Source organism: Spea bombifrons, chromosome 2 (genome assembly GCF_027358695.1).
Source record: "Spea bombifrons isolate aSpeBom1 chromosome 2, aSpeBom1.2.pri, whole genome shotgun sequence".
Classification (NCBI taxonomy): domain Eukaryota; kingdom Metazoa; phylum Chordata; class Amphibia; order Anura; family Pelobatidae; genus Spea; species Spea bombifrons.
This window is the reverse complement of record NC_071088.1, coordinates 89207586-89234965: the sequence shown is the minus strand read 5'-3', so window position 1 is coordinate 89234965 and position 27380 is coordinate 89207586. Positions and strand designations below refer to the sequence as shown.

At 38.5% G+C, this 27380-nt stretch overlaps 1 protein-coding gene across 1 annotated transcript in view; it reads right to left on the bottom strand.

The window, feature by feature from the left end:
- Positions 1 to 24442, bottom strand: part of NPAS2 (neuronal PAS domain protein 2) — a 45089-nt gene extending 20647 nt beyond the window's left edge. The window contains exons 1-9 of the mRNA XM_053455986.1: positions 24354 to 24442; positions 18577 to 18630; positions 18128 to 18276; positions 16289 to 16377; positions 13771 to 13860; positions 9266 to 9386; positions 8570 to 8683; positions 1985 to 2103; positions 1687 to 1769 (exon numbers count right to left, since the gene is read on the bottom strand). Of these exons, the coding sequence (XP_053311961.1) occupies positions 1687 to 1769; positions 1985 to 2103; positions 8570 to 8683; positions 9266 to 9386; positions 13771 to 13860; positions 16289 to 16377; positions 18128 to 18276; positions 18577 to 18630; positions 24354 to 24442 (908 nt within the window). The remainder of the gene's footprint in view (positions 1 to 1686; positions 1770 to 1984; positions 2104 to 8569; positions 8684 to 9265; positions 9387 to 13770; positions 13861 to 16288; positions 16378 to 18127; positions 18277 to 18576; positions 18631 to 24353) is intronic.
- Positions 24443 to 27380: the final 2938 nt, after the last annotated feature.

Sequence of the window (27380 nt, the reverse complement as noted above, 5' to 3'; positions counted from 1 at the left end):
AGATGCAAATTCTTGTTCTTGGGTAGAACATTGGCTTAGAGGTAGAGAACAGAGAGTTGTTATAAATGGTAAATTTTCAAGCTGGTCAAAAGTGGTAAGTGGTGTCCCTCAGGGTTCTGTTCTGGGACCAATTTTATTCAACATATTTATAAATGACCTGGCAGGAGGCATTGAAAGTCATGTTTCTGTGTTTGCAGATGACACAAAACTAGGTAAGGTTATACAGGGCGAGCAGGATATTACTGTGCTGCAGAGGGATCTAGATAGACTGGGGGACTGGGCACTCAAATGGCAGATGAAATTCAATGTAGATAAATGTAAAGTTATGCACTTCGGGGTAGCGAATGCACAAGCAACCTACACCCTAAACGGTAGTGAATTAGGGGTAATGACAAATGAGAAGGATTTAGGAATTGTTATAGACAACAAACTAGGCAACAATGTGCAGTGTCAGTCTGCGGTTGCTAAGGCCAGTAAGGTATTGTCGTGTATAAAAAGGGGCATCAAGTCGCGGAATAAAGATATAATTTTGCCTCTGTATAAATCAATGGTAAGGCCGCACCTTGAGTATGCTGTGCAATTTTGGGCACCTTTTCTAAAGAAGGATATCATAGCACTAGAAAGGGTGCAGAGGCGGGCTACAAAATTAATAAAAGGAATGGAGCACTATAGTTATGAAGAAAGGTTTACTAATTTAAATCTGTTTAGTTTAGAAAAACGTCGCCTCAGAGGGGATATGATAACGTTATATAAATATATTCGGGGCAGATACAAACCATTGTGTGGAAATCTGTTCATAAACAGGACTATGCATAGGACACGTGGTCATGCATTTAGACTGGAAGAAAGGAGATTTAGACTAAAGCAGAGGAAAGGGTTTTTTACAGTAAGGACAATAAGGATGTGGAATTCTCTGCCTGCAGAGGTAGTTTTATCAGAGTCTGTACAGACGTTTAAACTGCAACTGGATGGATACCTGGAAAAACATAATATTCGGGGATATAATCTTTAATTATGGGGAAACAGCTTATTGATCCAAGGAGAAATCTGACTGCCATTTTGGGGTCAAGAAGGAATTTTTTTCCCTGGTTAGTGCAAAATTGGAAAGAGCGAAGCCGGGGTTTTTTGCCTTCTTTTGGATCAAACAGCAACAAATTAACAGATATAGGAAAGGCTGAACTTGATGGACGCATGTCTTTTTTCAGCCTATGTAACTATGTAACTATGTAACTAAACGCACAAGTCCAACTTTAATATATATATGCTCCTGTGCACCAGCAGGTCTCGAGTGGTTAGAGGATATATTGCATCTTCCATTGGCTGTTACAAACTAGCATTTTAGCCAACTTGCAAGCACTCAGTTTAGTGAATAAACCCCTCTGGATTATGAGGGTCCACCAAAGGAGTATTTCATGCAATAAGGGCTTCATAATGCATAGTGAATTCAACTTACGTGCACACATATTTTTGCGGGAAAAACCCTTAGAACCTGTTTTACCACACATTCCAAGGAAAGTTATAGTAAAATTACAGTAGATAGCTGGCAAAATGTATTCCCTTTAACAATAAACGATATAGTGTTTCTGCTAATCTCTGTGACTCTGCTAATCTTCCATACAGTTGAGCACCAATGAAACCATGCCAAGTTTTATATTATCTGGACACTATAAATTAAATCAAACTCACCTGTGATCTAGAAAAAGGAACTTCCATTCTAGACTATGTCTTGATGTGAATTCTTCAAAAGATTCTTCAACTATGCACATTTCCTGCAAATCCATGCAAGACACAAGTGAACCGAAAGAAACAAAATTCTTTTTAGTAATTTTACACACAGAACTAGAAATTGTATTTTTCATGCTGCATTTAGTTTATTTACTTATTCTTTTATCAAACATGACAAGTTATTTAAAACTATGTGTGATAAATATTGGATTTTTTGGGGGATTTAATGGAATTAAAGCCAATTAAGTTAATGTTTTACCTTTAAAAACTGAGGCGTTGCAAGACGAACTGTTGCGACAAAACATACTTGCTTGCCAAGCTGTGATCGATACGTTCTTGAAACAGTTCCTTCAAAGCCATTGCATGAGGAATTAGACACTGCAAAGAAAAGCACAACCTCAGATGTTCCAAAAACACTTGATCCTCAGGTTAGGTTCTCATCACAGTACTTCCCATAAACCTCGTGGCATTATAATAGCACCACTAAACATATCTGCTGCTTCACTCTTGTGTCTCTGTCACAGAAATTATAATAAAAGCATCCTACTTAGTTAAAAGCTTTGCATGACATTATAAAACATATACATTTTCAAGTGATATGTAAAATCACTTTAAAAAAAGGGTTGCTGCTTTTTGCTTGTCAGTCAGTGTTGTTGATGGTTAAAATATTTGTTTTAAAGTAAGGAACTATTTTAATACATAAGAATTCGTTTCCACTTCTCACCCCACTCGTACAAAGGATGTCATCTTCTACCAAAGGAGAATGTATCAAAAGTGAAAGGATAGTCTTTTGGGCAGATAATTAGAAAATACATTTAAAGAGGATATGTTTATGTTTTGCATTGACTCCAAAGCGTATTCGCATGCAACTAGAGGAATGCATGCTTTAGTTATTAATTAATTAAAGTGTCTCATTTTCATCCTCAGCTGGCTGTCTCTACTAAAACAACAAGCATTAGTATGTAAACTTTTTGCACATGCTGAGCAGCCCTCCGATTTAAGGCACTGAAACAGTAGCCCATTGCATGTATTCTAGAAAACATCACTGTTCAAACAGCATACATGTAAATAGCATGAGCTACCTTGTTGATTTCAATGGCAGCCCCGTTAAATATAATGCGGGTTCCTCTGAGCATGTGCAAGAAGTGTACTCCGGAACACTCATTGTTTTCAATAGAGGAAGCTGGGGGGAGGAGTTAAAAGGAGTCTCTTTTCCTAACCTCAGTAACTAAAGAATGCTTTTACTGAATTGCATGCAGTAAAATCCACTGGAAGCCATCTAAAATGGAAACCAAAATGCTTTTTAACACAAAATAAGGCTGGAATGTACTTATAATAGGGAGGAATAATAATACAGACCCTGACAAAAGACATTAAAACGCATCCCCCAGGTTATTTTAATTCGCATTAACTGGGTTTATTTAGTGTATAAAACTGTTAAACATAGGATTTGGGAAAAGCATTAGATCTATTTTAAATGTTTTAAACAATACTTTTCTTTAATATATAAGAGTTCAAGCTCCTACAAATCTCTTATGCGTCTCACTGGTGTGGTATCTTTCTGCACAAATATTGTATTTGCGAATTGTAAGCCAGTTTATTAGCATTACTGATCTAAGAACAACATTGCTTCAGCTGACACAGTATTTGGCTGAAAACATTATTATTTTTTGTTTCAAGATGTATTCCCTTATTCAGTCAACAGTATTTTTAGAAAGAAATAATCCAGGACCATCTGAATAGTTTTGGTGGAATTGATCTTTATGAAACGATGACTCACTTGGAAAAATGTAACCATCCGACCAGAGAAATACAGGAAGAAAACAGTAATTAGGAAGCTGCCATTGGTTTGGCAGCTGAAGGGCTCTCCTTGGTCTCCACACTACCACAAAGAGCTTCATCAGACATGCCAGGCAAGCTGTGCTAACTGCACAAATATGCATCCCTCCTCAAGCTAGTCCTTACATGTTACCAACATGCTTTGAACCTCAGAGGTGAAGTAAGGGCAATGAGTCACAACGCCTGAGAGGCATGGAGAGGAAATGCACTGTGGTTTGCATAAGGCACGCTGAGGAATCTCAGCAGAGGATGACCTATTTGGAAAGACACCAGAGGCATCTGAATAGTTTCTCTCTGGAACAAAATATGACATACAGAGTGCAGAAAACTAGGAGTGCCTTTTCACTTCTCATAAAACGCTTTTAAATCTCTTTTAGCTAAATGGAGCTGAACGGCTACATAAGAAGTGCAAACTCTAAGCTTGACATGACAGCCTAAAGACTTGCATCAAATTGTTTACCAATTCACTTAAAACTGAAGGTGACCTGATGTAGTTTATTCAATTATTATTATTACTAATATTATCTATAATTTATTAGGCGCCAACAAATTATGCAGCACTATACAATTTAAAAGGGGCAGGTAACACATACATAACAAATATACATTAATACATACAGATACATCAGGAGTTGAGCTGGAACCTTCACATAAAGTTCTAGACAGTAATGGTGGGCTTCTGAGGGCCCCACTCATGAGCTTACAGTCTAATGGAAATGAAAAGTTATAGTTGAACGGTTTATCAGGTTCCTCTCTAGGTTATATAGCTAGATACAAAAATGAAGCTGCAGCTGCTCTTCATTGGTTGATGTCATATGAGCCCCCTGCAGGCGACCAATAGAGTCGCTCGTACAGACTTTTAAAATCCTGGTGCCGAAACTCAGCCTGGGGAGACCACTGATCTCCCCGCTCCAGGAGTGAAAAGTCCGTACGACCGTCCAATAGAGTCGCCTGTACGGACATTTAACTCCTCACGGCGAAACTCGGCCTGGGGAGGTTCCAGGAGTTAAAGGTCTATGCAAGCGACTCGATTGGTCACCGGCAGGTAGCTCCTCTAGCAGAGGAGCTCCCTGCCGGGACCAATAGAGTCGCTCCTAAAGACCTATAAATAGAATAACATTAATATTTTAGAGCTTCTTGATCCAGGGAGAAATCTGATTGCCTCTTGGACTCAATAAGGATTTTTTTCCCCCTGATGGCAGAATTGGAATTAGCTTAATTAGGGTTTTTTTTGCCTTCTTTTGGATCAAGAATAGGAAGGTTAGGTAGGAAGGTTAGGTAGAAGGGTTGAACTTGATGGACTTAGATCTTTTTTCTACCTTATGAACTATGAAACTATGTAACCTTTATCTCCTGACGGCGAAACTCCGCCTGGAGAGACCATTGGACTCCCTGCTCCAGGAGTTAAAGGCCCTTATGAGCGACCAATAGAGTCGCTCGTACAGACCTTTAACTCCTGACGGCGGAACTTGGCCTGGGGAGACCATTGGGCTCCCCGTTCCAAGAGTTAAAGGTACGTAAGAGTAAATTTGACTTTGTTTAGTATATTGTAGTGCTATTCCTTATACTGATAATAAAGAGAGCAATCATTATGGGTTTAAAACATAAAAAGTGTTTTTCTGAGAAATACTATTAATGGCACTATAATAAATACACAACAATAATAGATCTTTACAGTTTTTAATTCTGGAGAATTGGTAACCCATTCATTTTTGAATGAAGAAATTAAGAAGAAATTATAACACCTTCAATTTTATTATGTCCTACTGACATCAAATAACTGCCAACTGTACTTTTAATGTACCTTCAAGCTCCACCCAGTTGATGACATCATGCCTGCGCAGAATCCCAGTGCCATCTAACCAAACAAGAAGCAAACACAAAACTACAATTTCCTTTTGTCCCCAAAATTGTTGCTAAATGTTATTTTTCATATCTGTTTTATTATGCCTTTATGAAATCTTGTTACCGTATATTCCGGCGTATAAGACGACTTTTTAACCCAAAAAAATCTTCTTAAAAGTGGGGGGTCGTCTTATACGCCGGGTACTTACCAAGCCGGAGGTTCCCACGAAGCCACCAATCTCTCTAATCACTACGCGCCGGCTATTGATGCCGAGCGCAGGGATGCCGTCATGTCCCGGCACCCGGCATCAATTGCCGGCGCCCGGCATCAATTGCCGGCGCGTAGTGATGAGGGAGAAGGGAAGCCGAGGTCTGAAGTGCCAGACCTCGGGCTTCCCGAGGTCTGGCACTTCAGACCTCGGCTTCCCTGCTCTCTAATCACTAGGCGCCGGCTATTGATGCCGGGCGCAGGGATGCCGTCATGTCCCGGCGCCCGGCATCAATTGCCGGCGCGTAGTGATTAGAGAGCAGGGAAGCCGAGGTCTGAAGTGCCAGACCTCGGGCTCCCACAACTGGATGGAAGAAAGAAGACAGAAGATAAGGTAAGAGATGGGGAGAAAGTGAGAAAGGGGGGAGAAATATATATATATATACTGGTGTGTGTATATATATATATATATATTGTGACACAAGGTCTGGTAAAGTGGTAGATGGCAGGTATATTAGACCAGCCTTGGTCAATAGTAGTCTGCCTTAACATATGTCCCAGGGAAAGATGTTTGACTACAAACTGCACTACTGGCAGTTTGCAAAACATGGTAAGGGTCCCTGGGGCGGAGCATCTGGAAGAGCAGGGTGGGCCAGTGCTCCAACAGCACTAATTGCTGTATTGATCCAGTCCAGAGTGTGCATTCTGGACAGGAGCTCCACAGGTGTGGGCTAAGTAGCAGCTCACCTGTGGCTGATTAATTAGCAGGCAGAAGGTAAAAGGGTTTGAGGCTGATTCAGAGGGGAAGCCACTGTTATGCCAGCTAGGAGAGCTGATAAACTGAGGGGTGGTTTCTCTCTGAAAAGCCATATTGATGGTAAATTGTGACCTGTTTTGTCCTAAGCAAAGACTGTTATTCTGCTTACAACCGCTGCTGTTTATTCCTTTACAATAAACATTGAAGCTGAGCTGGATGTGTCCTGGACTTCATTTACCCTAGAAGACTGTGGTTACAGCCAAGATCCTTGACAAAAGTCCCAAGGAAAAGGGAGGCTTGTCACATATGGTGGAGAATGCAGGCATCCACGTAAGTCTGTGGGTAGAAGTCAGTTACAGCTCAACATGGAGGATATTATCAAGGCGTTGATCCAATCCACCACTGTGCAATAGGAGGTTTATTCCAGATTTTGCTACCATTGCTGCTCCTCTAACTGACCTTACTAAGGTGAGGTACCCAGTTATGGTTAAGTGGAGCCCTGAAGCAGACAAAGCTTTTAAAAGACTGAAGGAGGCTATCTGTGCCCAGCCAGTCTTAGTAACTCCGGACTTCTCCAGAAGCTTCATAGTTCAGACAGATGCTTCTGATGTGGGCTTAGGAGCTGTCCTTTCCCAGGAATATCAGGGTGAAGAACATCCTGTGTTCTTTTTGAGCAGGAAACTAAATCCACAAGAGAAAAACTACTCTATTGTAGAAAAGGAGTGTCTCGCTATTAAATGGGCATTAGAGTCACTTAAATACTACCTGCTAGGTCGGAAATTCCGGTTGATAACAGATCACGCACCTTTGACTTGGATGTGTCAAAACAAAGAGACAAACTCCAGAATTACCAGATGGTTTTTAAGTTTGCAATCCTTTAATTTCACAGTGGAACACAGGGCAGGCCTCAAACAGGGAAATGCTGATGGCCTTTCCAGGGTACATGCTCTGATGTCCATGGTCGCTCAACCCCTTAGGTCTGAGCTGGGGGGGAGGATATGTGACACAAGGTCTGGTAAAGTGGTAGATGGCAGGTATATTAGACCAGCCTTGGTCAATAGTAGTCTGCCTTAACATATGTCCCAGGGAAAGATGTTTGACTACAAACTGCACTACTGGCAGTTTGCAAAACATGGTAAGGGTCCCTGGGGCGGAGCATCTGGAAGAGCAGGGTGGGCCAGTGCTCCAACAGCACTAATTGCTGTATTGATCCAGTCCAGAGTGTGCATTCTGGACAGGAGCTCCACAGGTGTGGACTAAGTAGCAGCTCACCTGTGGCTGATTAATTAGCAGGCAGAAGGTAAAAGGGTTTGAGGCTGATTCAGAGGGGAAGCCACTGTTATGCCAGCTAGGAGAGCTGATAAACTGAGGGGTGGTTTCTCTCTGAAAAGCCATATTGATGGTAAATTGTGACCTGTTTTGTCCTAAGCAAAGACTGTTATTCTGCTTACAACCGCTGCTGTTTATTCCTTTACAATAAACATTGAAGCTGAGCTGGATGTGTCCTGGACTTCATTTACCCTAGAAGACTGTGGTTACAGCCAAGATCCTTGACAAAAGTCCCAAGGAAAAGGGAGGCTTGTCACAATATATATATATATATATATATACACATACATATACATATACATGTGTGTGTAAAGGCAGGGGTGTGTGGTGAGGGCAGTGTATAAATGTGTATGTATGGACAGGCATATGTGTAGATATATATATATAGATATATATATTATATGTGTGTGTGTGTGTGTGTGTGTGTGTGTGTGTGTGTGTGTGTGTGTAAGGGCAGTGCATGTATGTCTATGTCAGCAAATCAACCAGCAAATCACCGGTAAGGTACATCGCTTGCCGTGATTGGCTGGTTGTTGTACGCTGGGTAGAGGGGTAGTCTTATACGGCGAGTATAGTCCAAACTCTATATTTGGACTGTAAAAGTTGGGGGTCGTCTTATACGCCCAGTCGTCTTATACGCCGGAATATACGGTGTCTAAAACCACAGATTTAAAATACTAACTTCAGTTGGAAAGAACTATACTATGAGATCTATACTGTGCTAATATTGTTCAATAGGCAATCTTGATGAATCTAGGTTGAAGAGTTTCTGTAACTCCAAATATTGTACTTTCCCCACAAAATGCAATGTAAGAGATTGTGTGTTTTATATTCAACATCCAACATCATTAACTAATTTAACTTACCAGTGTTGCAAGACCGAAAATTTCCAACAAACTTAATATATTCATATGTTGGGAACTCCTTTGGATTTAAAGTGCCTCTTAGAAGGTGACAGCAAAACTCCAGCCCATTGTCAGCTTAAACAACAGAAATACAATACAAAATTACAACAGTGATGTCCATAATGATCATTCAATTGTGATCATTCAAACGTGTAGTTCTTCTCAATTTCTGCTTAGGGCTGAAAGGGTAAACATTCTCACCTCTCGACCTTAGTTCACAATCAGTACTCTTTAAGGGTCTGCAGCAGCTGTAGTGCGGATCTCCAGATATTTTACATACTACAATGTAATATGCATTTATTTTAAATATAGTTTTAGTATGTAGTTATCAGGACTACTAATCAGACCCACATAATAATAATAAGCAGCAGTTAAGGAAAAATAGGTGCCATATTTACATTTATATCATTTTATTTAAAATCGTGATTTTTAACCAGTTGCTGGAATTTCTATATCATGTGTGAGGATCTGGTCATGGAAGTTCTGTGTGATGAACAACATAGGGTAAAATCACCATAAAAATAACTGGCCATGACTGGAAACAGGTCCTACCACACTGTACAGAAGTAACTGATTCGTGCCCAATAAATGGCAGGGTACCAATCCACACACGTAGACAAGGTGTCATTGATAAAACAGGTGTTCAAAACAACTTACAGTTCAAGCAGTTGAGAGAAGCAGGGTCTGTGATAAGCATATGTGATGATAATATCTTATATATCTCTGAATGTTCTTGCTCTGGCAGGAAATTCAACAAATTTTGATCCATGATATCTGACTGTAGAGGAAAAAGTTATAACAAATATTGGTAAAATATACAAATACTACACTTAAAAACAGACACAGAAACAAGTTTAAGATCAAAACCAAAATCAATGTACTTTTAGGTTATGTTCCAACTGAAACACCAAGACCTGTGCTAGATATTATTCCATTTTCACAAACATTAGACATTTTGTGTTGGAAAATATGTTTGAGAATATGGGACCCATCACATTAGCAGAAAAATTGTCCATAAAATCCTTGTTAATTTTCAAATAAGAGTACCTCCCCCGGTCCCTCTTGCTGGTCTTCCTCTTTACATCTAATGTGAATCAGCATGGGTGTGGCAGATACACACTCAATAGTCTGCCATAAGATTAGATTTAATATCTATACTCCTACATAAAAATATATTAGAATGATATCTACTGTTAAGTAAATTACCATCATGCTAAGCTCACAGCTCAGAGATATAAAGGCTCTGACTCATGCATCTTGGTTACGTCTTTATGTGGCGGGATTAGGTGAAAGACAAAAAGACAATTTTACTTAAAGAGTTTTATCAAGATGCTTAAGTTCATCATGTCTGAATCATAGCCGTTTCCTTCAATTCCTGAGCAAAAGAGAGAGTGCAATCTTATAAACCCTCACTATAAAACAAACATAAAATAGACAAACCGCGAAGAATAGGAGATGTTTATATGTTGTAAGAAAAAATGTAGTTGGAAAAAATCATGAATGTATTTCCCAAACCTCATGAATGAGAATCATAAAACAACATGTATTGCATGTAGTGCAAGAGACATTTACAGAGCAAGTGAACAGTATATATGTTAGTGGGAAGTGATCAATAGTGCCAGATCAAACAATAGCCATAGGGACAAATGGCTCATTACAATAAGTCAACAGAATAATTACATGTCTATACCAAAATACAGACATTCATAGTGTGAATTTTCTTGTACTGAAGGCTGGAGAAAACCAGGTTTCCATATCTACTTATTAGTAATGCGTCATTTGTTTTTCTAAAAGAATACAATGATAGAGACACAAAAAAACATTACTAAGCAACACCATATCAAATGTATCACAGTGTTTTGACAGGTAATAGTAATGTATTGACAATCTAAAAAAAAAACAATATAAAAGATATTAAAGCCCTTTCCTGACGTAACCTTGTACGGTGATTGGAGTCTGAAACAAGGACATGAATCAGTAACATCTCCCTTTAGAGCGGGCAACGTGGCCTCCATCAGGGGAGTACGCCCAGTGTTGGTATACCGGGCTCTATCGAGAAAAGGGAGGATAGGCACCCCTGCTTGGCTGTAGGGCAGTGGCGAGGTGGGTGCATGGCACCCAGGGGCCTGTTAACCGAGGCACGCAGTGGGGTCAGTGGGCAGCAATGTGGCAGCTGGAAGAGCGAGAGTGCGAGCTGCAGCGGAGACAAGTCTCTGTGAGATAAGAGGCCAGGGGTAATGTGTGTGTGTACTGCACTGAAGTGTTAGAGTGTTAGAGTCAGTGTGTATATTTTATATGAGTCATGGTGTAGATATTATATGTATATATATATATATAAATATATACAGTACTGTGCATGTTTTAGGCAGGTGTTAACTATATTAATAGGTTTAATTTTTAGGATTTAACAAAATCTAAAGTGTGTGAGCAGAAGAAAAAATTTAATCAAATCGATATTTTACTTTTTCCTTCAAAATAGCATAAATTCTTCTAGGTACACTTGCACAAAGTCAGGGATGTTGCAGGCATATAGTTAGGAGTATGATTAAACAATTATACCAATATATATAATATATTTAATGTGAAGGTTGAAGCACAATCATTAACTGAAACAGAAACAGCTGTTCATATTCTAAAATGAGGGGTATTAGGGTAAACCAGCAATCCCCAAAAATATGGATTAAAGATGTTTCCTGGCAGTTTTGTTATATTAGAAATTAAAGATAATTATGATAGATGTAAAATAGATTGTAAGAGAACTTACATTAGAGTGCAAGAGAGTGGCAATGAATGAGCCCATGAAATTCAAATGAAAATTCTGAGCTTTTGGATTCATTTTACCTTGTTTTCGGAGATTTGTACGAGTTGACAATATAAGCAAATTTCATTACATTTGCAATTTGTACGACTCCAAATGCACAAGTCTACAAACATATCATTTGTGATACTTCAATTAAGTCTTTATCATATCCAAGTGGAATTTGGTTTGCCTCCCAGAGAATTGTTTACTTATTTAAGTTAAAAAAATATATTAATTATTCTACAGTCTAACAAATCTGATGCTCAAGCATGGTTAGAGTCAATACCTAACCAAAATAATCTAAAAATGATATCAAAATTTTATGATTTCACCTTCCGTCTTAAACATAAATTATGTAAAAATGTATCCAGATGTCTCCAAAATGTGTATATATATTTGGACCCACTGGACCAATAAATGAAAACTCCCTTTAACAAGTATCAAAAAAGTGGTGGCTTACTGTAAAGACATTTCAGTATTTTTCTGTCTTTTCTAAAGTAGTAAAGTAAAACCAATGTTTTTCATATTGTCTCTTATATGACTATGATAATGTAGTTACAGTTTTTCAAGGAACTTGGCAGGTAGGTTGTTAGAAAAATCTAGGAGAACTAACCACAATTCTTCTGTGGATTTAGGCAGCCTCGGTTGCTTCTCTCTCTTTGAATATTCCCAGACATACTTGATGATGTTGAGATTAGGGCTCTGTGGAGGCCATACGATCGCTTCATTGTTCTTCTTTATGCTGAAGATAGTTCTTAATGATTTCGGCTGTATGTTTGGAGCCGTTGTCATGAAGCAGAATACATTTGGGGCCAATGAAATGCCTCACTGATAGTATTGCATGATGGTGAAGTATCTGCCTATATTTCTCAGCACTGAGGACACCATTAATTCTGATCAAATACCCAACTCCATTTTGCAGAAAATTGCAAGGAACCTCCACCAAGCTTCACTGTTGCCTGCAAATACTCAATTTTGTACCGCTCTCCAGTCCGTCCGAAACAAACTGCCTTCTGCTACAGCTGAACATTTTTACTCATCAATCCAGAGCACCTGCTGCCATTTTTCTTGCCTCAATCCCTGTGTTCTTTGGGTTGCTTGGCTTTGTTTCCACGTCAGAGGTATGACTTTTCCAGACAGTACATGGGTATACCAGGGTCCCACTTTTTTCAGCAGAGCTAATGGCACTGCTGGACATCTTCTGATTGTAAAGGTAAGTAAGCCTTATGAGCCTTTTACTTGCTGCAGTTAGTTTCCTTGGCTCCCCAAGGAAACTTCTATCTGCCGCGAAATGTCTGCTTGGCAGAGAGCTTGCTGATGCAGTATAACTATCTTGTGTCTTGTTGCTGTGCTCAGTCTTGACATGGTGTATGACTTTTGACATTAAACTTGTGAGTTTGGCTGTTCCCAGTTTTATTCCTCCTACACAGCTGTATCTGTTACAGTTAATTATTGTCTTTCAATCTACATTTTAAATTGATGATAATTAGCACCTGTTTGGTAAAATTGTTTAATCATAAACCTAACTATATGCCTGCAAAATCCCTGATTGTATGCATTTGTTCCTAAAAAAAATGATACTGATTTGAATGCTAAGGGTAGTCAAATATTAATTTGAGTTAGCTTTTCCTTCTGTTGGTAAATAATAAAAATAAACTATTACCGTCTGAAATATTTGAAATTATTCTTATTTTATGGCATTTTACACCTACCTAAAACTTTTGCACAGTTTTATTTTTTTACTTATATTTCATTTTTTTAAATTATTTTTTATCATTTTATATAGCATCATCATATTCTGTAGCACTGCACAATGGGTAAACAGGACATAACAGTAGTGTATAACATAGCAATTTGACAGAAACAAGAGGTAGGGAGGGCCCTGCTCAAACGAGCTTAGTGTTAGATTCAGAGTATGCTTTAGTGTATGCATGTGTATAAGTGTGTGTGGTGGGGGTGTTGTGTGTGTTACGGTATGAGTGTGGATGTCAACGTATAGTGCTTTAAGTCTGTACTGGGCTCTAAGAATTCTGATGGCGGGCCTGGTAGGCAAGGATAAGTGGACAGTCTCACGAAACTCGACCTAGATGGACCACGTATAACCTGTTAAATGTTATTCGGTCTATACAAATTTACTATGCCTAAAAAGGGGGAAACCTTTTATAGATTAACCTGATCTCTTAATTATTTATGTATTTATATGTATTTTGCTGGGGCCTAGCATTTTGAGTTACCTTGCAAGCTTTTAACGTTTCGGTCTGGCTTGTAATATCTATGTAGATTAGCCCAGTGTTGCCTGTTCTACATAACTTGCAAATGACTGATCACAAAAATTAAGAACAGAAACACAGAATATACTTACTGGTAAATGGCCAAGAAGTGGAGTGATGCTATCAGAAACATATATGATACTCCCATCTGTTGTGACTGCTATAATGAAGCCATCTAGTGCCTAAACATAATGAACAAAATGTTGAATTTCTGATTTTCACTGCAGAATCATACATCTATTAGGACACAAGGGTTAGTACCTGAACTTTGGTTTACATACTCACTTTGCAATATTGTATAAACATTACACATTTTTCCTAGACAATCTTCCTTTACTGATAAAATTACTTAGGCACTTGACTAAACTTGGCAGATAAGACCTAAAAATGTTTGGCCTTCTATTGTGGCATCCTTCAACCATGAAGAGTAAATTGTAATTATACAGGAAGCGACAAGCATAGGATGTAAATAAACTACAAGGTGATGTTCCAATTACCTGTTTACATCTTCTCCAGAAATCTCATTGGTCCAGAAATGGTTTTGTTCAGCTTATGGGATGAGTTGACCAATGACCATGTCTCTGACTTTAAATATCATGCCCCCTATATGCCACTCTGCCTCCCTGATATGCCACTTTGCCCCCCTATATGCCACTCTGCCCCCCTAATATGCCCCATACCCCCTATATGTCAATCTGCCCACCTGATATGCCTTTTGCCCCTCCCCGACTTACCGATGCATCCCTTGACTTGTCCCCCATGCTCCAGACTCCCTGGTGTCAAGTGGGGGCAGCAGGTGGACGTCTGCGTGATGCGTGCAGACAAGCTCCGCTGCTACCCGGGACTTCCTCTGGGGCTTCTTAGACTGTGTACCAGAAGGTCACGTCACGCCGGTGCTCCATCACAGATGCCCCGGTAAAGTGCCGGGTAACAGCGGAGGTCGTCTGCATGCATTGCACAGATCTTTACCTGTTGCCAGAGAGAATGATCCAGGTCTCCTGCAGCGCTGCGGGGAAATCCTCCATCTGCGTGATGCATGCTGACAACCTCCGCTGCAGCCGGCCGGTACTTCCGCCGGGGCTTCTATGATGGAGCACCGGAAGGTCATGTGACGCCGACTCTCCGTCACAGAAGCCCCGGCAAAGTGTCAGGTAGCAACGGAGGCTGAGGATCCAGGTCCCTTGCAGCGCTGCGGGGGATCTGGATCTTATAGTAGTCTTATAAGCAGACCACTATTTGAGTACTGTATATGGTATATACAGTACTGTGCAAAAGTTTTAGAATGCTTTCAAAAATATACATGTTAGCAGTTTATTTTAACAATTTAACAAAATGCAAAATGAGTGAACAGAAGAAAAGACAAATCAATATTTGGTGTGACCACCATTTGCCTTCAAAAAGCATCAATTCTAGGTGCATAAAGTCAGGGGTTTTGTAGGCATATACATTAGGTGTATGAATAAACAATTATATCAAACAGGTCCTAATGATCATAAATTTGATTTACAGATTTAAACACAACCATTAACAGAAACAGCTGTGTAGGAGGAATAAAAATGTTGGAGGAACAGCAAAACTCACAAACAATGTGAAGTCATACACCATGGCCAGATTGAGCATAGCAACAAGATAGATATACTGCATTAGCAAGGTCTCTCAGACATAAATTTGAAGGCAGATGTTCTGTCCACATTCTTTTGAAAAAGTACAAAGAAACTGGCAATGTTGAGGACCATCAAAGCAGTGGTCGGCCAAGGAAATGTAGGACACATGACGCTTACTTCCCTTCACAATCGGAAGATGTCCAACAGTGCCATCAGCCCAGCATTGGCAGAAAATAGCGGGACCCTGGTACACCCATCTACTGTCCCGAGAGGTTTTGTCAGAAGTGGTCTTCATTGGAAACAAGACTTTTCACGAAAAACAGAGGAATTGGGGTACAGAAAAATTGCAACAAGTACTGATGAGTCAATTTCAAATAAGTGGCTGTAGCAGAAGTCTGGAGAGCAGTAAAAGAATCAATGCTTACAGGAAACAGTGAAACATGGTGGAGATTTTTTGAGTGTCTGTGGCTGCATTTCTGGAAATGGAGTTGGGGATTTGATCAGAATGCAATACCATTAGTGAGACATTTGACTGGCTTTAAATTTATTCTGCAGCATGACAGCCACCCTACACATATAAAGTCATAAAGAACTATCTTCAGCATTAAAAGATCAAGGGGTCCAGTAAGTGATGGTATAGCCCCCCCCCAACATCATCGAGTCTGTCTGTGTTTACATGAAAAGAAAGAAGCAAATGAGATTGCCTAAATCCACAAAAGAACTGTGGTTAGCTCTCCAAGATGTTTGGAACAACCTACCTGCCAAGTTCCTTAAAAGCTGTGTGCAAGCGTACATAGAAGAATTGATGTTGTTTTGAAGGGAAAGGGTGGTCACACCAAATATTGATTTTATTTAGATTTTGCATTTTGTTAAATGGGAAAAAATTAAAAATGCAATTACCAATTTAGAACTGTTTTAAGGCATAAATGATTTCCTATTTGTACAAGTCTCAAATTAAATGAACTAAAGTATTAAAAATGGCAAAACGTAAAAATGTTGTATTTACCTCCAACATGAGCTGAGTGAACTCTTCATTGGTAAGGAAAGAAGGCTTCCAGTCCTGCTGGAGATCACAGATCTCTGTCTGAGCAACCTCTGACCAAATTTTAAAAAAAACATTATCATTTTAAAACAGAACCATGCAAAGATCACTTCAATGCTAACACTTTCTTAGTAGAAATCCATATAACCACTACTTTTTCAACAAACCACTTCTGAATGGGATATTTTGGTATATTAATATGAGTAACAAATGATTACTGGAGCACATGCACATGCTCCCTGAACTAGATGTGACATCATGTCTGGGCTGTAATTTCCCTACAGTAGAAATGGTACCCACATTCTATTATAATAGATACAGATTGATGCCTACTTTAGTCATACCAATACATCTTGTCAATGTTTTTAAAATAAATTATATTTTATAGTATCTGCTATACCGTATTTGCTCGATTATAAGACAAGGTTTTTTCCAGAGCAAATGCTCTGAAAAATGCCGCTCGTCTTATAATCTGGGTCGTCTTATAATCAGACCTCAACTAGGTCTGACTATGCGACTAAGATCCAGATCCCCTGCAGCAATGCAGGGGACCTGTATCCTCCTGTCTCCCCCCCCCCAAACTTACCGGTACTTCTGGACGCAGACAACCCCCGCTGCTAACCGCACCTCCTCCCGGCTGCAGCAGAAGTTGTCTACGCGAATCGCGTAGAGGTCTACACGCTGCCCGGACTACCGGGGACTCAGAAGCTCCGGTAAGTTTGGAGGAGGGATGGGGTGTTAAATGGGGGGCATAAGGCATTTCTGGAGTGCTCTATGAAATGCCTTTTAACCCCCTTAATGCCACTCTGCCTCCAGAAATGCCTTTTAACCCTCTATATGCCACTCTGCCTCCTGAAATGCCTTATACCTCCCTATATGCCACTCTGCCCCATAATATGCCTTTTAACCCCCTAAATGCCAGAGTGGCATATAGGGGTATAAGGTAATTCTGGAGGCAGAGTGACACATTGGGGGTCAAAAGGCATATCATGGGGCACAGTGGCATTTAGAGGGTTAAAAGGCATATCATGGGGCAGAGTGGCATATAGGGGGTATAAGGCATTTCTGGGGCAGAGTGGCAAGCCAGGGGGCAGATGTGCATAACTGGGGGGGCAGGTTGAAAAAAAGGAAATAAAAACAAAATATTTTTCTCAATCATAGCTTTTATTTAAAAAAAAATGTTCACATAGTTTACACGAACATTTACACGAACATTTACTGGTAAAACCTTTTTCCTATTCAGGCTTTTTCTTTTTTTCATAAATTAATATTCAGATTTTGGGGGGTCGTCTTATAATCAGGGTAGTCTTATAATCAAGCAAATACGGTAGTATCAATCAGATTTTATTTATCGAGAGCCAGCAGATTCCATAGCACTGTTACAATGAGGGGGGGGGTCGAATGAATAGGATGCTACAGTTTTCATGGAATCCCCTTGAAAAATAAAATCACATGCAAGAATTTCATATTTCAAATTCAGAGCCCTGACTATTTATTTCTATTTTTGCTCAGACCACATTATTTCCCATACATGTAAACCATAGGTGAGTAATTGTCTTGATACAACAGAGATGTGATTGTGGCCAACTTGCCCTTACAGGGGTATTTGAGGATGCCTTGAGGGCATCACTGGAAAGTGAGGGAGCACTTACGCTGGTATCAACTCAGCTCTATCTCAAGCACCTCACCCTCTTATTTAACCAGGCATCAAGTTCATGCCTGCAATGGCTTAATGGGAGGCAGGATACGTTTGTTATTCACGTATAGACAGAAAGAATATTGAAGTGTGTGCCAGGGACTTACCATTGTGCTTTTGTAGGAAGCCAATGACTTTTTCCAGCACGGTGGTTTTATCCATTTTGCGAGTGTTTCCTGGAAGCATGATACTGAGCTCTTTAATAAGTACATTAAACTGGTCCCGCCTTTTTTTCTCAGACCTGTTACGTGAAGCCCTATTTAGGAAAATACTGCGTGTTAGAGTTTTTTTGGCGCAGCATCGCAACATTTTAGGATGTTTCAGCCTAACTTGATCAAAACATTTTACAATATATCTAAACACAGAATGTGAGGGTGGATATGAACCAATTGGCCCATTTCTTTTACCAGCGGCACATTATTCTTCTACCGTACAACTTAGACTCAAGTCAACTGGTTCTAGTTATCATTTTTATTTAAAAGTATTCTTCTTTATTGAGCCCCTGATATATTTGAAGGTTTATAAGGTGCTTTACACACAAAGTCATCGCACTTACCTCTTTGCTCTATCCTTCTCATCCTCTTCCATTAGCGACTCTCCACAGCTTTTCCTGTGAAAAGAATAGAAACAGGAGTTGCAACCTACACACGTGGAACGTTCAGACTTTTTACTGAGCTTCCAAGTGAGTCATTTCTTTCTTTACTGGAATATGGAAAGAGAGAGGGAGAGAAAGAGAGAGGGAGAGAAAGAGAGAGAGAGTGCAATGCTATTTTGTTCCAAAATATTTTCAGATTTGTGACAAATTAAGGTTTTTGTTACATGGCTAAAAATTATTTATTTTATATTTTTGAATAATACATTTTGACTTATGTTGTTAGGTCACTTTTACAGGAAACTTTTTCACATCCGTTACTGTATAATTTTCCCCATACCTTTGCACAGACAATGGGCTTTGTTGTGCAACAGAGGACTCATTTAAATGTACGTTCAATTACCCACTTATGAATGCAGAAGATACTGTACACCCTGGTATTCTCTATGTAATTATCCATAAAACAGTAAGTCAGGTATACATTATGCAAACACACCCCAGACTCGTGGTGAAATATATTCTCTGGTTTAAAAACGGTGCTAAAATGTTACTGCTTTTTAAAATTGACCCGCTACCGCCGGATTCAGTTTAGACTGGTCAGACCTTCATATCAGATATGGAACAAAGATAGTCTAATGAAAGACTCTGGATATACTTTGTAGGTATGGAAGAATGGTTTAGAAAGGGTTATTACTTGTGAACCATTTTAAGTATGTTGTAAGAGTTACAGGCTAATTTTTTCCAAAGTCTGAAGTGTTTAAGATTTTAACGTAATTTAAAAAGAATACAGCATTAAGAGAAAATATTTTAAAAATACAGATTTTATTACACATTCAGTGAAGGTACTTATAAATGTAACTGTTTGCAGCAACTATAACAGTAAGTATTGTTACTCATGTGTTTTCCATTTATTCATCTCATTTAACTTTTTATTATTGTCAATCAATTATAAAGAATATACAGTATATTTAGCCACACTGTATAGTGATGAGTTTATAGAAATTGTCTCGTTCTAATCATCTCATCTATAATTAAAATTGGAATACATAACTGTTTTCCAAAAGAGCATTTTCCTTTTCTTCCCTGGAGTACAGTATATAAGTAATTAGTACAATCAGTTCCAGCCTCCTTCGAGAGGCAGCAATTTGCCGGTAAATTCAGCAGAATCCTTCCACTTCTATTGCTCGGTAATGCCAGTGGGATTCTGTCAGTTAGGAAAAAATCATTTCAGGGCCTTCTGCTAAAATGACAGCTTAGAATGTCTTCTTTTAACAGTAAACACATAATGATTCTAGCTATATATCTGCCTACATAGGTGATTATTATATGGCAAGGCTATCAAAACTTATTATAGTTACATTTATCAAAGGTACATTTACATAGTGTCTCGTCATCCCACTTTTGCCGGAAAAATAGAATCACAAGAATGATTGATCTGGTATGGTGCTCAATTGACTTATCAATGACTTAAAGTGAGTTTATACTCAATTATTTGTTAAGTGGTATAGAGTCAGCAATAAACTAGTAAAGCTTTGCTAAAAAGTCCCGCTCTGTATCCATATCTATTGCTGAGTTTTATTATGACAAAAGTAGTAGTAACATGTATATGGATTGGAGATGCATGAAAACCATGTTCCAATGTCATATGACAAGTATGCACCCTAGGATAGGTAGACTGTGAATATATATATATATATATATATATATATATATAAATATAATCTTATATATATAAACTAATATGGTTACAGCCTTCAGCTAAGCCATAGCCCTACTACAACAGCACAGTGCATGACCTATGATACAAGGTTCAATTACATACATCTGAAAAAACTGGACCACTGCCTAGTCCTTTAACTTCCTTTATAAATAACAAGCCACACCTCAGACATATCTAAATGGAAACAACATGGTATATACACAACATAAGGTCTGTTTTTAGAGGTACTTTTGTAACACCTTGTCAGGCTCTATTCAGGCTGCGGAGCTGCTTCTCTCTTGTTCCCCCCATCTCTCTAGAGTTTCACCCACGTCTCGCTAGAGTTTCTCCCGCGTCTCGCTAGAGTTTTCCCCTTTGCTGTAATCCATTCCTGGATTTGTTATGTTTGTCTAAATGAATGTCCTTCTTGGTTCTGTGTTTAGGTTCAATGTTTAGTTTTAGCTTATTCGTAATTCAGTAGGCAGGGTTTAGTGTTAGGACCCCCCAAATATTGGAGTACTTTGGCGTAGTGGTGGGCTAAGCATACTATAGCCATATGATGTGACGGAATCTCCAATTGTTATCACATAGTCTTAGGCTAGTTCTGTATTCATGTTTGTTTGTCTCTAGCATACATTTGCCCTCTTTTCCCTGAATCATCTGAGGATCTCAGTTGCACGGGGGGGGGGGGAGGTTGGGAAATTAAAACAACAAATGCATTTTTCTCAGTTTTTTTATTCTGCTGTTTGTTTTTAACATCCTGTTTGTTTATGAATTTTTTTCTATCCGATTAATCGAAAAAAATAATCGGCCAACTAACTGATTATGAAAATAATAGTTGTTGCAGCCCTAAAGTCATGTTTGTAAAATGGCTTGTCGTCTACTCTTCCGTTATCTTGCATGCTAGCCTTTTCAGAAGGTTAGCAAGCCTATGGCACCAGGGATGTACAAAGAGGCCCCACAGACGTTTCCACTGAGCAGAAGATGCACTTCTGCTGGAGGGTCTCTAATCTATGATGTAAAACAAACAGTTTGGGAGCATGATAGGGACAGCTAAACAACATAAAGGTAGAAAGTCACTGGAAGTCTATTAGATGCGACATTATAGGACAGATGGGGGACTGGCTAGGAAATTTCTCAAGTCTTAATCTCCCGCCACAGGGTAAAGTAGAAGGAATCCTATGGGCAGATTGAGTTTAAAGAAAAGAAAGTTAGAAATACATGGGGCCCTCAATAAACTTTAGAGGGAGGATTAAGTAATCCATGCTATGCCCCTGTATAGCACTAATGGCTCAGAAAATGTGAATGTTTATTTTGCAGAAAGAGGGGCATTTTAAACTCTTTTTATCACACTAACACTACAAGGAATAACTTGGCTATGAACATATATTCCTTGAAAACATCTGCAATACACTTGAAGTTTTACAATAGGAAACACCATACATTTACTGTCATTTTAAGAACCTCTTATTTGCGACCAATGTTGTTGCAATGATAACTTGCTACTGGGTACAAAATGATTACCTGTAAACAGAGAGAACACTCTGCAGGTAAACTAAAGTTGGTTCATTCCACCACAGACTATTTTATATTTGCAACCAATGTGCTTCTTTTTCTGTTTATATATTTAAGTACCTACAAGTTTCAGGGAACACCAAGCCAACAAAAAGTGGTGGCGGTACCTAAGCCTTGGAGAAGATGTCATAAGTCAGCCTTGAGGACCTTGTGGTATGAAGTCTGACAGATATCTTTCCTGACTACAAAGTATGTAACGTTTTCTGTGAAATGTATACATATTTATATACATTTATTAAGGCCAAATCTGCCTCTTGAAATATTTTTGTGCATGTGATTAAATAATGCATACACTTCTATTCTAGCCTGAAAGAACAGGCTCATATACATAAGTCTACTTTAATACATCTTCTGTAAATTCCAGAAGCACAGAAATATACTAGTAGCTCAAAAAAATCTGTCTAGTTAAAATAGTCAAAATCATCTTGTTGTAATACTGTATATACTTATAATAGAATAAAGATAAAAGTACACAGTCATGGGACTAAGATATTCATAGACTTTATTATTGAGTGGTAACAGATCTTCACATGTACATATATATATATATATCATAAACGTCAATGTTTCAGTCTCCGAAGGGAAGCGCTTCTCAAGACAAACTCCCCTTCAGAGATTGCTACTGCTGTAAAGGAATCATTATAGCAAAAAGTCTCATGAGTGCTCCTGCTTTTCCAGATATCTTCTATTTGGCCATTGGAGGCACCATGGATAATTTGTTTGTGGATTTGAGCGTGCTACTCACTCCTGGACTATATGCAATACACACTGTGTGTGTTTCTGTGCAATGAGGGAAAAAAAGCATATCTAGTTTTGCACTAAAGAAACCAATAATAATTTAAATGGTTTTCCACATATGCCTCATACGAGCTAAAAATAAATTATATAATTAAATTTTATTAAAAATTAATCATAATTATATATATATATATATATATATCTCATGTTTGCACCAGTTCTGTCAATTATTTGTCATTTTAGGGTAGATGTATATTATTGATAATGCCACTCACCTCTGATGAATTGGCCAGAAGAAAAAAGCCACCATGTTTCAGAGCTTTAGCTCATCACAACAGTAAACAATGCAGCACGAAGACTGTCGGAGTAGATTTTATTTTTTTATTTCACAAATATTTCTGGTTGCCCATCCTCCTCATGCAATGCTAAACTGGATTAGCCTGTTCTGAGCACTAAAACTAGGTCAGTAACACACTATTGTTGAACTGTGATGATGTGATCGCAATAGTTTGCTATCAATCATCATATAAAACTGATAAAACTCACAGTGTAGGTAACAATGGCACCTCTGGTGGGACATGGATTAGTTGTGTATCTTTTTAATTCTAAGTCTGATTAATGAATGGCCCTCTCTAGGGGGCTGCTCTTTACTTCTTATGACACAATAAAAATCTACATTTTATGTTAGAACAGGTGAAATAAAGACAATGATGGAACTGGAGAGCATTATTATACATTAAATGTAAGAGAAAAGCACTCTCCATAGCACAGAAGCAGACTAAAAGTAAAAATAATTATTTTCAGTCTACATAATAGCATTCAGGGGAAAATAACTTTAAAGAAAGTGCTGCTCGACTTTAGAACATTAATTGCATGTATTGATGCATGTGATTGGCTGTAGCAGTGATAACATAAATGAAAGCGGTGACTCTGTGATCCCAGGGACGTGGTTTTTTTTACATCATTAGTCATGAAGGGGTTAAGAAGACTCTCCATCCGTCAAACACACTTTAATGCATATGATATATGTGGGGGTTTTTTAATTGTTATTTTCTCTGCCCCTTTTCCATTTGACCCTTTCCCTGCCCACAGCTCTTTTGCTTACAAGTGCCCATGCAGATAGCTCCAGAACTGTGTCATTAAGTTCCAGGGTGTATAATAAGACAACAGTGGCGCAAAAATAGCAAAAAAAAACATATATATAAGTACTTTCAAAGCAATTTAATTTGCATTCTTTGTTGGCAAGGCTGCATGGGACAGTAAACGATTCCTTTAGCCTTTAGGAAGGAATTGCTGGCTATCCTCTGATTTCTAACAATCATATGTGTCCCAAAGTGAAGTCCTTGTACATATCCTATGCACAAAGCAACACTTTAGGATTGCATTTCAATTTTAACGGATTACTTCATATATATTAAATAAGTGTATCCCTAACATTTCACCTACATAATAAACTCACAATAAACTATGCACACTATGCAGTTCCGAAAGAGGACACACGTCTTAGAAGGGAGTTTCTGAACTACCAAATTGTTGCTTACAAGTAGGCACCATTTATGGTGCAATGGAAATATTTACATCTCTGGCTTGCACAATTTAAACATTTCTGTAGAAATGCTTTGGCACTACTTCTGTAACCGGTATAGATGTAGGGCATTCCTGATGACCTTGAATTCTAAAACTTTTCTTGTTCGATTACATTTCGCCTGGGTGTAGAGCAGCTACTTACTGATTAGTGAAGCTGCTTCTGGATGTTGTGAATATCCAGACATGTGGAGAGGCGTGCAAGATGCTTGTTTTAGTGGAATTTCCATCCATATTTCCCAGTCTACCTGAATTAGTAGAAGAGTGCAAGGCCACCCACTATTTTATTTATTACAGAACTCATTTATGATGGATTACCATAAAAAGCCTAACCTAATCTTATTGACACTTCACATTTAAAAATACAGAGGGAAAAAATTATAAGAAAAAGGAGAAAGCCCTATACAGATTGTGCTAGAACAGTGCTGAGGATCAAATCAATCCAAGGTTAACGGAATAGAAAAATAAATAAGTTTATAGCATAGAATCCACAATCATATATATGTGTAGATTAGTCAATAAGATGAATTGTGAACCATGCATTTTCAACCACCGGTAGCACCAATTAAGGTTTAGAGAGGTCCCTCTCTATCTCACTAGACCCAATGCTTGGAGTAGAGCAAATAGCCCATGACAACCATACACTTCCCTGTCAAGCCAATATGTATCAATGTCAGTATCGACAAAAGCTATAAACAATTCCAAAAGATCTATTCCCAATGTTAACATGTGCATATTGTTTTGCACATTGCACGTTTTATACTGCTGTAACAAGTACTCTGTTAATATGAACAATCTTCTGTAACGCATTAGAAAAAAGACATCCTATTATAAAAAAAGGTTATCTTAGAGTGGATATTATAGCGTTATACAAATAAATACGGGGGCAATAACAGCCACTCTCTGATGATCAGATCATTAATAATGAACAGGTGGTCATCTATTCAGAGTTGAAGAAAGGACTCATCACTTAATGCCGCAGGAAGGTTTCTTTAAGCACAATATACATGTGGAATTCTCTAACTATAAACATTGTGCTTTCAAATTCAGTAGATGCCTTCAATTACGAGCTAGATTTTTTAGCAAAGAATATACAGGGATATTATTTGCTATAAGGGCTGGATTAGTTATAGCCTGTTGAACCAGTGAGAAATCAGACCGCCATCGCCTCAATGTGGATTTTATTGCCTTCTGGATGAGCAGCAAGGTCAAACTTTCAACCTAAATAACTATGTTACTATATTACAAATGCCTTCAGGTGTATGTCTGAACAAAACAATATTGTATAATATAATAAAGTTCCATCATTGTTTGAAATATATATTTTATTCTATAAGATACAGTACAGTCCAATGTGAATTTAAATAACACGCACTTGTTTTTTTGGAAAGAGGTCTTGATAGGCTTCCAGGCACAGCCGGGCTCATTGCTTTGCTGTGGGTGAAGCTCCTTTGAAAGGTGCTGGAACAAAATACAAATTTATAGTGGGTGGAGATGTTCATTGAGCTGACACGCTGCCAATTCACAGGGAGCAGAAACGGCTCAGCTCAAGTTGTCTCTACCAAACAATTTACCTTTTGAAAAGGATTATCATTCTTGATATACTGTGGCCACACCTGTTTGTGTAAACGTTCTCTTATCAAGCATTGCATAAGCTGCCCCACATCACCTTTCACGCAAGTTACCAAATAAACACAAGGTCCAAGACAGACAGGAGCAAAAAAATATTATATTAAATATAATTATTTACCTGCTACCAATATGTGTGTTCCAAACAGGCCCCCGCATCTATCTTGATGATTGTACAGTTTTTAAAGAGAATAATTACATCCAGTATTGAAATAACTCCACAGCTGATCATAACTTCCCACAACAAGGAGACCTTTCACTCACTAGTGTCATCATCAACAGTACGAATTAAGCAGCTCTCAGCCCTGATACATACAAGGCCATAATCGGGTTAATTTTATCGAATTTCTTTATATAATTCTGCATTCATGTTTTTACTTCCACAGCATCAATGACATATCTCTACCTGAGATATCGGATATATTTGTGGCATGTTAAATGTTTATGCACTGCCTCAATGTCCATGTAAACAATGCAATAACCACTCAATTTTCTTTTTTTAACCTTTCCTTTATTCTGTTGTTTTTTTTTTATATGATTTCCAAAAAAAAGGCAAGTCCCCGTGTGGTACCTTATGGCAGCAATAAAACTAACAATAGAAAGAAAACTTGATATAAAGCTTCAGAAAAAAACTAACCAATTTAGAAATGTGCAGATGTTCAAAATGTCACCGTCGGGGAGTTGTATCGTTGGACTATAAGGCTGTTCCCTGACACTTCATGTATCAACAAATTCTAGACATTGTCTTACAAATGTTTGATAATAAACTATGTTATCACCAGCTATATGCAACTTCTGGCATTCCAGTCTCTGTACGCAACAATTCCCTTGAAGTTCATTAGGCCAAATCAGAATGCATAGCAACTGGAATGTTCCAGCTCGCCTATCCCTAGTTCTAATAGGGTTCTAAATATAACTTGTACTGTTACTGGTGATTACGGGCTGGTTTCATAATCATTGGTGCTATGTAACACTCAGTGTACCTGTTGTACCATTGTAGTTCCTACTACCTACCTATAGGTGAAATTGGTCACATCCAAGGTTTGTGTTCTTTACGTCAGGAAAAAGAAGCAGACTAGACAGGTTGAATGGTTCTTATCTGTTGTCAAATTCAATTTTAAAATCGAACTGTCCCTGACAGCCTCGCAAAATCACAATGCATATCAAAGTATTCTTAGTACTTTAAATTCCTTAAAATCAGTGGTTCTAGCAACTGAAGTCAATGGGAGCTCTTGTGACACATGTGCATGGGTGGGGAGTGCCTAATTTTGTTCACCAAACCAGTGTTGGAGCTCATAGTATGTATACCACATCCAATGGGTTTTTCCTGAACACATCTGCATGGAAAATAGCTGGGGGTGTAAAGAGGCAAACAGGATTTTGCAGGGACAATGATACAAGCATATTTGTAATATTTTGTTGCAGTGAAAAGGGAAAATTATAGAAACCTCACTTTTAATTTTCAAGTATTTCTATAGGTGTTGAGGTTTCTTTTCTAATTTCTATTTTGTTTACATATTTTGGTTTGAAGTAATATGGAAGT